Here is a 10,323-nt window from a genome sequence, read left to right on the forward strand (position 1 = left end):
GTAAGAGATGATATAGTGGCTATAAGATGCTCGATAGCAATGGAGCAACATATATAAGGGAGGATTCAATTTTATTTTGCATGTGACGTTGATGTCGATATTTATTGTGTTTGTTTTGGACTAGTACACATATTTTATGGATTTTACATTTTATAGATTTTTGCTCTGGTTTATTTCAACGAATTATTTTATGTGATGACATTTTGATAATTTTATCTTTATTTATTTGATAATTATCTCTTTATTGCAATATTGACCTAAATAACACTTTTTTTCGGAGAACAAGATTTCGTAAGTGGAATGTCACAATTCTATGACTTTGAAACTTCTAATTAATTGAAAATAACAAACAATATTGATCCTCTAAAAATGCAATGAAAGATTCAATAGTGTGTTATTCTTTGAAACTCCCCTCTTGAAATTTTGCTCATATTTTCTCACGAGTATTTGTGACATAAATGGGTATTGGTTATGTCATTTTCTTAACCCATGGTATAACTCTACTTATTCATATAACTGTAAACATCCAATATCATAAAATCCCTAAAATGTAATATATTAAATAACCCTAACTGTAAAATATCAAAAAATTTGTGAATTAGATAATATTCTATAACCCCTAAATATTTAAAAAATTACACTTAAGCCACCATGCTTAATTACATGTAATTGACAAATCACTCCTTTTCCATAAAATCATGCCTACCTCATACTCCGCTTAAAATTTAACTCTAATTCACATCAATCCTTGAGAAAAATTGAGAATTTGCATAAAAATAAAGTTCTTCTAACTCAAAATCAGATCAATTTTTAATAAAAAAAAGTAAAAACTGAAATTTAAAAATGGGTCAAAATTAGGCTCAACTTCACTAAGCGCAAATCATACCTACTTTCCCATATCACATCTACTTATAGTTTCTAAGGAATTCTAACTCAGTTTCACAATAATCTTTAATAAGTAAAAACAACAACTACAAAAATTTAAAAAAAAAAAAAAAAAGACAGAGCAACTTATTTGAGTTCATATAATAGTTGTTGGATTTCATGATTTTTAAGTGAAAATTTGCTAAAAATTTTGGTGGTTGAGATTAAGGGGCTAGGGTTTACTTAAGGTTAGACTGATAGCATAATGGTTGTTTTTTCATTTTCTTAATTATATCTGTATAATTTTTGAACTATTGGCTAAAATCATATAAACCCATCAAATTTAACAAATTTACTAATTACCCATATATATTTATATATTATCTTTTGAGTAGCAATTGTTATGCTTATGATATTTTTGCACTAACTTTATTTATTAATATCTTATTGTTTTTGTTTATTCACATATAATTTTTGTGTGGTTGATTGAGATTAAATTTTAAAGATTCAAGGAATTAAATCCTTGGGAAAAAGACAACGAAACAAGAAGAGAGAAAGACAGGCAAAGCATGTCTTTGTCATCTTGTTCTTACTTGTTGTCTGTTCTGTTCAACAGAAAATATTTCAATTCTTTTGAAACAGATTAATGAGGAATTATAGCAAATATTCCAACTTATCATGTGTAAAAATAAATTTATTTTGGTCCTGGTTTTCTTATTGTGGATCAAGTGTTAATTGAAGAAATTCAATATCTTTGCGACATTAATAAATACAGGCTACTCATTCAAAATGAATTTATGTTTGGCCATGTTACTTGGGATGATTTTGTTTGTGACGAAAAACGTCAAACGATTTTCTAATATTATACTGATCATATCAAATAAATAAGGCTAAATGACTTATTCCCCCTCAAAGTATATTCTTTTTTCACGTTTTTCTTTTTTAACTTTGAAAATTATATTTATTCATTTATGAGCAGTTAAAATTAACTGAGTCCGTTAGTTAATTATTTTCTTTATTAAACCCTAAAAACTAATAATTTTTTCTTAATCCAAGTTTTCAAAAATAACATTTTTTTCATAGGGTTTTTAAACTTTTATATCTAATTTTTTCGATGATAAAGAGACTTCTACGACAATCTCAAGACAATGTCTCTTCCTCTCTAGCGTATCCTCTTTCTGACAGTTTTCCTTTCGTTTTCTGAGGAAGATGATGTTGTATCAAATCAAAAGAAGGATTGCAAAAAGGAGGACGTACTGTAGAGAAAGAGACGTTGTCTTGAGATCGTTGGAAACGTCTCTTTATCATCAAAAAAATTGGATCTGAAAGTTTGATAATCTTAAGGGGAAAATGTTATTTTTGAAAATTTAGATTGAAAAAAAGTTATTAGTTTTTAAGATTTAAATATGAAAAATAAAATTAAATTTAAGTTTATTTTTAATATTAAATATAAAATAATAATTTTATTCTTAAAATTAATATATTTAATTATTTATAAATAGATAAATAAGATTTTTAAAATTAAGATGGAAGAACTTTGGATAACAAGATATTTTCGGTGAGAATAAGTCCTTGGGCAACAAATAAAATATAACCATGATCTTTTTGTTGCATTGGTGTCCCACGTTCGACAGTAAAAGCCCTAAACCCATATCTACTTTATGGATTACTTGGGATAATTACATGTTGATATTCCACATGTTTTGTTTGATTTCACTCAATCTGAAGAGCCGAAGTGTCAGTCTCAGATTCCTGTTTTAGAACACACGAGGGAACCAAACCATCGTTATCTCTTGTTCCATCCATCCATCTTGTTCTTGCCTAAAGAACATGAGTCGGTTATCTTTTGGTCAATAACTCCTATTTTATAGGGCATCCATTTCATTACACTATTCATTGTTTTTCCATTTTTTCTTTTTACTATCACTATTTAATCCCCTCCCAATAAACCCTACTAGGGGTTCTTGTCAGAACCAATCGCCGCCCGATTCATCTCTTCCTTTCTTTTCCTCTTGCCTTACTGTTTCAACTGTTTTTCATTTTTGTGTATTTACAACAGTTGTTCTCTCTTCTTCCATGGAAAACATGTTGCACATCTTTTGTTTCCTGATTCCATTTTAGGATGACACAATCCATCTTTTAATCGTTCTTTGTTGCTTTCATCTTCTGGTTATTTTAGTTTTAGTTTTGGTTTTTCAGGTGATACAAGTTTTGGTTTTTACTCCCTTAAACTTTAGTTTTTTGGCTCTGTAAATATGGGGTCTAGTTCTTATGTCCTTGAAAGGCTCTATTTTGTGGATGCTTTGGGGTTTACAGTTTGATTATTGCATATGGGTGGAGTACTGATTGTTTTCTCACTTAGTTGAACAATAAGGGTTATGATCAATTAGGTTTCTTCTTTAGATAATGTTATCTGAATTGGGGAGGAGACCGATGATAGGTGGAAACAACGGTTCGTTTGGTGATGATTTGGAGAAGGAAATAGGATTATTGCTCCGTGAACAGCGTAGTAGACAAGAGTCTGATGATCGTGAGCGTGAGCTTAACTTGTGTAGAAGTGGTTCAGCACCACCGACTGTGGAGGGTTCTCTGAGTGCTTTTGGTGGCTTATATGGCGGCGCTTTTGGTGCGAATAGCACATCCTTCTTGGAGTTTTCTAGGGGTAAACTTGGAAATAATAATAACGGTTTTTCTTCTGAGGAGGAGCTTAGGTCTGATCCAGCTTATCTCTCATATTACTACTCTAATGTGAATCTGAACCCCAGGCTTCCGCCTCCTTTGCTTTCTAAGGAGGATTGGAGATTTGCTCAGAGATTGAGAGGAGAGAGCTCAGTGTTGGGTGGGATGGGAGATAGGCGGAAAGTGAATATAGGACCTGATAATGGTGGTGGTGGTAGTAGGTCTTTATTTTCTATGCCACCAGGGTTTGATTCAAGGAAACAAGAGAGTGAGCTGGAGCCTGAGAAGGTTCGCGGCTCAGTGGATTGGGGTGGTGATGGACTTATTGGCTTATCGGGAATAGGACTCGGCAACAAACAGAAGAGCCTTGCTGAAATCTTTCAGGTCAATTACTTCATTAAACCGTGCTTAACGGTCTTATCTGTTGATGATATCGATTATCTATCGATACTACTGTGCTTTGATGCTCTTGATAGTATTTAGTTTCTAACTATGAATTCTTTTTCCTTCGATTGTTTATTGTAATGTTTACTGCTTAGGGAGTATTAGGCATGAAAATCATGGTATATCTTCTGTGCTAAATCTGTTACTGGATTTGGAAGCTGCCGTATGATGCATACTGGATGTGTTCCAAATGTTTTAGCTTTTGCTTTTGGTTGAAATTTTGATATGTAACGAATTGAACGAGTTCCAAAAAAATCAGTTTTTAGATTGGACATTCAGTGTTGTGTGTGCCTTTGATGCACTCAAGTTTGTTTTATCTTCATTTTAATGCACACTTCTTTCTTTTTAGTGACAGTAATTATTGGCTTGCATCTTTTAAGTCTGTAGTGTTATGATTGTTGGGTGCTCTGTCATGATTACTACAAATTCTGCGGTTAGCATTCACATTGACAATTTTAGAATGATTCATACGAATATAATGTGTAAATTTCAACTGTAACCTTGGTTATTGAATTATGATGAATTTTTATCTCTAATATCATTGGCACATATTTATTTACAGAGGGTGTGATTACAGAGGATACATATTTTCCTAAGTTACATTTACAAACCTTTAACAACCATTGAATCGCTTCTGATAAGCCACATTTAACCTTTTAGGTTGGTGCATGCTTATTATTTCAGTTACTAGATTATTGGTTGACAATTTGTTACTTCACATATTGGTGCCTTGGACTAATTTTGACACTATACTGATTGAGGTTTCATAACTATGCAGGATGACTTGGGGAGAACAACACCTGGCACAGGGAACCCATCTCGTCCTGCTAGTCGTAATGCTTTTGACGAAAACCTTGAGACCATTGGTACTGCTGAAGCTGAACTGGCTAATCTGCGATCTGGTGCAAATGTTCAAGGCTCATCCACTGTCCACACTATTGGCACACTTTCTTCATATTCATATGCGGCTGCTTTAGGTGCTTCCTTGTCTAGAAGTACCACTCCTGATCGCCAACTTGTTGCTAGAGCAACTAGTCCTTGCCCAACACCAATTGGTGGAGTGAGAGTTGGTGCCTCAGAAAAGAGAGGCATGATGAGTCCAAACTCATTTTCAGCAGTCTCCTCTGGCATGAATGCGTCTTCAGATCTGGTAGCTGCTTTGTCTGGCATGAACTTGTCAACAAATGGAGTGATAGATGATGAAAACCAACTGTCTCAACAGATAGAACAGGATGTTGAGAATCAGCGAAATTATTTGTTTGCTGTGCAGGGTGGTAAGAATCATAACAAGCAACAGAATTACCCCAAAAAATCAGAATCTCGGCAATTATCTATGCCTTCAGCTCATCAATCAGGTAAAATGTCTTACGCTGATTTGGGTAAGAGTAATGGAGGTGGCTTGGACCTGAACAACTCATCCTTTGTGGCTTATAGGCAAGCTGAACTACAAAACTCTGCTGTTCCTACTAATAATTCGTACTTGAAAGGATCATTGATATCCACTCTTAATGGTGGAAGTGGTTTACCTGCTCAGTATCAGCACATAGATGGTATGCAAAACTATGGATTAAGTGGTTACTCCCTGAATCCATCTTTGGCCTCTGTCATGGCTAGCCAACCTGGTGCTGGTAATCTGCCACCATTACATGAAAATGTTGCTGCAGCATCAGCTATGGCAGTCCATGGAATGGATTCAAGAGTTCTTGGAGGAGGTTTGGCTGCTGGACAAAATCTAAACGCAGCATCTGACTCACAGAATCTCAGTAGATTTGGGAATCAAATGGCTGGGGGTGCACTTCAGGGCTCATTTGTCGACCCAATGTATCTCCAGTACTTGAGAACTTCTGAATATGCTGCTCAGCTTGCAGCTCTTAATGATCCCTCAGTGGATAGGAACTTCCTCAGCAATTCATACATGAATCTTCTTGAACTGCACCAAGCGTATCTTGGAGTTCTGCTTTCACCTCAGAAATCACAGTATGGTTTTCCATTAGGCGGTAAGTCTGGTGGTTCTAATCATCTGGGTTATGGTGGAAGCTCTGCCTTTGGGCTTGGGATGTCCTATCCAGGTAGTCCTTTGGCAAATCCTGTTATTTCAATCTCCTCAGTGGGACATGGTAGTCCTATCAGACACAATGAGCCAAACTTACTCTTTTCTGGGATGAGAAACTTAGCTGGGGGGGTCATGGGACCTTGGAATTTGGATGGTAGTATTGATGATCACTTTGGGTCGTCTTTGCTAGAAGAGTTCAAGGGCAACAAAACAAAGTCTTTTGAACTTTCAGAAATTGCAGGCCATGTCGTAGAGTTCAGGTATGTAGTGCTCTTATATAATCTCCTTTTCCAGTGTTGTGCTGCCATCCTAAATGTATTGTTTCTGCAAAAATCCTTTACAAGCAGTGCAGATCAGTATGGTAGCCGATTCATTCAACAAAAACTTGAAACAGCCACTATGGAAGAGAAGAACATGGTTTATCAGGAAATCATGCCTCAAGCTCTTGCTTTGATGACTGATGTATTTGGTAATTATGTCATTCAGAAGGTATCTATATGCTTACTTTGTTGCTGATGAATCTTTTTTTTTTTTAAAACTTATATTATTGAATTTACATAATGGATATTTGTATATGTCTGCAGTTTTTTGAGCATGGTCTTGCATCTCAGCGAAGAGAGCTTGCAAGCAAGCTTTTTGGTCACGTTTTAACCCTTAGCCTTCAAATGTATGGTTGCCGAGTGATCCAGAAGGTACCATTTGTTTGCAACTAAAATACATTGTGCTTTACCTTATCGTATGTTGTAATTCTTTGTATGTGTGTGTGTGTTTATTTTCCTAACCTGCAGTTTTTTGAAATGACCATGGGAATTTTGTTACAGCTCTATGAAAGAGTTAATTCTAATTGACCCAAGCACATCTGATTATAAAAATGTATCTATTGAAGGTTTTGACTGTGTGGTGTTCCATTCAATTGTCAGGCCATAGAAGTTGTTCATCTGGATCAGAAAATAAAAATAGTTGAAGAACTTGATGGTCATGTGATGCGTTGTGTTCGTGACCAGAATGGAAATCATGTCATCCAGAAATGTATTGAATGTGTTCCTGAAGAGAATATTCAATTTATTGTCACAACATTTTTTGATCAAGTTGTAACCCTTTCTACCCATCCTTACGGGTGTCGTGTAATACAGGTTGAGAAACTGTTTACTGCTATATTCCACTTTTGGATACTCTTGTAGAAGAAACTGTAGTTGCCTTAATTCTAAATTGTTATTGTTTTCTTGTGGCAGAGAATACTGGAACACTGCAAGGACCCCAAAACGCAGAGTAAGGTTATGGATGAGATCCTAGGAAATGTCAGCAACCTAGCACAGGATCAGTATGGCAATTACGTCGTTCAGGTTTGTACAATTTCCTGGAAACTTCAATTGTGAAATCCTATCAGCTTTTATAGTAATTGGATTCATAAAAAATTTAGTTTTCAGGTGTTTTGGTTCTTCTTTCTTGAGATTGAGGCTAGTTGAGTTTTGGGATTATGTGTTGTGTTAATTGTCGCTAGTCGCTTGAAGTGTCTTCTAAGAGCTGGCCGCTGATGGGAAATTTCCTTTTTTTGATGGGACCTGGGCATTAAGGATATAAATTGTTGATTTTTGGATATGTGCAAATAACTTGTGTCATTTATCATTATGTGCTCTTTAGATTCCTTTTCTTTATCTGAAATTCATTTAACAGCATGTCCTGGAGCATGGGAAGCCACATGAGCGTTCTATTATAATTGAGGAGTTAGCTGGGAAGATAGTTGAAATGAGTCAGCAGAAATTTGCTTCCAATGTTGTCGAGAAGTGTTTAACTTTTGGTGGCCCTACTGAACGTCTGTTACTGGTGAATGAGATGCTTGGCTCTACTGATGAGAATGAGCCTCTTCAGGTATGCCAAATTCTTATAATTTTTTATGACTACAGATGACTTTCTTGTTTTAGTGTTGCCAAGTGCAGGTATGCAATATTTTCAAAATTTCCCAAACATGGTTTTGACATGATTGAATGAAAAAGGTTAAATGGCTGATTTGGACAATTGGACTGAATAATTATAAAAATTTCTGAATATTTTGAAGCTTCATTTCAATTGGCTTTAGCCCAGTAAATTTTTTTAGGACACTTTATTTTTATGTTCAGTCAGTGACAGTGTTAATTCTGCTAGTACTCATAAAACTGTTTTTCAGAATTTGAATTTCTTTTGGCGATGACGATTCTGTTTCTTAAGTAGTTGTGGATAAAGAGACTTGTAAGTCAATATCATATCTTGCAACGTGGCTTTTCTGCTTGTCACTGATGAAAGGAGAGAAGGAAATCCAATTGTGGAAATTTTCTGTTTTTTAATATAATATGGTAGCTATTTATAGCTAGTTTCTGCTAAATGTTGCTCATATTTATTCTTGTGTAACAGGCAATGATGAAAGATCAGTTTGCAAACTATGTTGTACAAAAAGTTTTGGAGACCTGTGATGACCAACAGCGAGAGTTGATCCTTTCACGAATTAAAGTTCATCTGAATGCTTTAAAGAAGTACACTTATGGAAAGCATATTGTTGCACGTGTAGAGAAACTTGTTGCTGCTGGGGGTACTCATCTTTCTCTATTAGATCAAATTTATTTAGATAAGAAATATGAGTTCACTAGTTCAGTTTCATCATGAATGGCGAGTTAACATTTATGGGAAGCATCCTGGATGTGATTAGACCTGTTGATCATCGATGCTTGACCTATGTGTCACTTCTAAATTATCCAGGGTGCATAGCTGATGATCACATTTGAATTGTTCAGTCAAATGTTTGCATAGATTATGTTCTTGCCAAATATTTAATGCTGACTGTTTCAGTTGATTCTCCCATTTTTGCTGTTCAGTAATTGGTGAGTTAATTTGTTTGCAGAAAGGAGAATTGCTGCTCAGTCTCCACAGCCCGCTTAAAGTGGCATAGTAAAGAAAGATGTTTGTACAGCTAACTGAGGCTAGTGTGAGCTTCATCTTTTTCGTCTTTCTTTCTTCCCTATCTTTTAAAAATGGGTGGCTACAAGTTGATTGAAAATAAATCGTTGGCTGTACTTGAAACTGTACATTGTGTAGTTTAGGGGTTTATACAGCTGAGGTTCAGACACCTGATGCCCCTGCAGAGGAGATAAAAATGACACGAGGGTGTAAAAATAATTAAATGTTGTTGAGGTAGTTTAAGTTTATATTGTATGGTAACGTGACTGTACAAAAATGTTTGCATGTTGAGAGCTGTCTGTTGATGTTTAGTTGAGGCTGAATTGCTTTTACTGTATGGTTAATGACTTTTCTATGCCTTTTTGTTTAGAAAAGAACAATTTTCTTAATGCCTGTTTCATGTCAAGTGTTGGTTATGCTTGAGCGGGCATTTGTTTATGCTTCCTCCTGTGAGATGGACCGAATTGTTTTCTGCTCTTTCAATCTTTGCTTTGCATTGCATGAACATGGGGCATCTATAATATGTTTTGAAGAGAAGCTGCTTCTTTTGAATGGTAATGCATCATCCATGGTGAATTATGTTGAAAGGTTATGGATTTGTGATTAAATGCCAGCAAATTGGCAGTGGGGTCTCCGCAGCCCGAAGGTCTTGCATGAAATTCGGTCCCGATGGGCGTGACAACTGATGTGGCAGATTCTACATCTGTACCAAAATTAGAAAGAAAAAAACTGCAAGATGATTTAGGAATTATGTTCGAAAGTGGACCCCTAAACCACAATTCACAAATTGTAAAATGCCAAATCTTAAATCACGAACCATAACAAGTCTTTTTCTGATTACGACATCAATACAAATATTGATTGTATTCTTGATAATGTATCAAACATTTTTATTATATTCTCTCACCAGCATGTTCTTTTGTTTTAGCTACAATTTCTCTCTATTGATATTTGATTTTGGTTCACAAATCTTGGAGTTTTTGTTTTGCAGTAGGACTTGAAAAGTTCAGAGAAGAAAAAAGTTGATGGAAAAGAAGCAAAGTGGAGATATAAAGACAGAGGAGGAAGAGATGGACTTGGAAAAGAGAGAGATTTTGGCTAACTTTTTGTTCTTTTATTTCGGCTTAATTTATTTCTTCTTGAAAGAAGTTTGTTTTATTGGGAAATACTTCATTTACTAAGAAGACTTAATTGATCCCTCGATGACAAAGGTGCATGAGTTGTTACTAAAACACATTATATAAAAATTGTTATCGTAATAATTTGATAATCTGTAATACATTAAATGTAGAATGATAATATTATTCCCAACTATTTTAATCGTACACACACGTTATCCATATCAACAAACGTTC

At 35.0% G+C, this 10,323-nt stretch overlaps 1 protein-coding gene across 4 annotated transcripts; it reads left to right on the forward strand.

The window, feature by feature from the left end:
• The first annotated feature begins 2,708 nt into the window (after window positions 1-2,708).
• Window positions 2,709-10,171, forward strand: LOC123225552 (pumilio homolog 2-like). 4 transcript variants are annotated; one of them, XM_044649576.1, is made up of 10 exons: window positions 2,709-3,927; window positions 4,766-6,300; window positions 6,385-6,529; window positions 6,625-6,732; window positions 6,961-7,173; window positions 7,273-7,383; window positions 7,715-7,909; window positions 8,429-8,603; window positions 8,913-8,990; window positions 9,960-10,171. In XM_044649576.1, the coding sequence occupies exons 1-9, from the start codon at window positions 3,271-3,273 to the stop codon at window positions 8,948-8,950; spliced, it is 3,177 nt and encodes a 1,058-aa protein (XP_044505511.1). In that variant the 5' UTR covers window positions 2,709-3,270; the 3' UTR covers window positions 8,951-8,990; window positions 9,960-10,171. The 4 variants fall into 4 exon arrangements, with proteins under 4 accessions (XP_044505511.1, XP_044505512.1, XP_044505509.1 ...); XM_044649577.1 differs by having other exon boundaries at window positions 2,710-3,927; window positions 8,913-8,996; XM_044649574.1 differs by lacking the exon at window positions 9,960-10,171 and having other exon boundaries at window positions 2,710-3,927; window positions 8,913-9,406.
• The last annotated feature ends 152 nt before the right edge of the window (window positions 10,172-10,323 follow it).

Source organism: Mangifera indica, chromosome 9 (assembly GCF_011075055.1).
Source record: "Mangifera indica cultivar Alphonso chromosome 9, CATAS_Mindica_2.1, whole genome shotgun sequence".
Taxonomy (NCBI): Eukaryota; Viridiplantae; Streptophyta; class Magnoliopsida; order Sapindales; family Anacardiaceae; genus Mangifera; species Mangifera indica.

Bases quoted from the DNA above. Each gene is read 5' to 3' on its own strand.
- LOC123225552 (XM_044649576.1), top strand. From the start codon at position 3,271: ATGTTATCTGAATTGGGGAGGAGACCGATGATAGGTGGAAACAACGGT. The intron at 3,928-4,765 runs GTCAATTACTTC...ATAACTATGCAG, and splicing joins GCCTTGCTGAAATCTTTCAG to GATGACTTGGGGAGAACAAC. The intron at 6,530-6,624 runs GTATCTATATGC...ATATGTCTGCAG, and splicing joins GTAATTATGTCATTCAGAAG to TTTTTTGAGCATGGTCTTGC.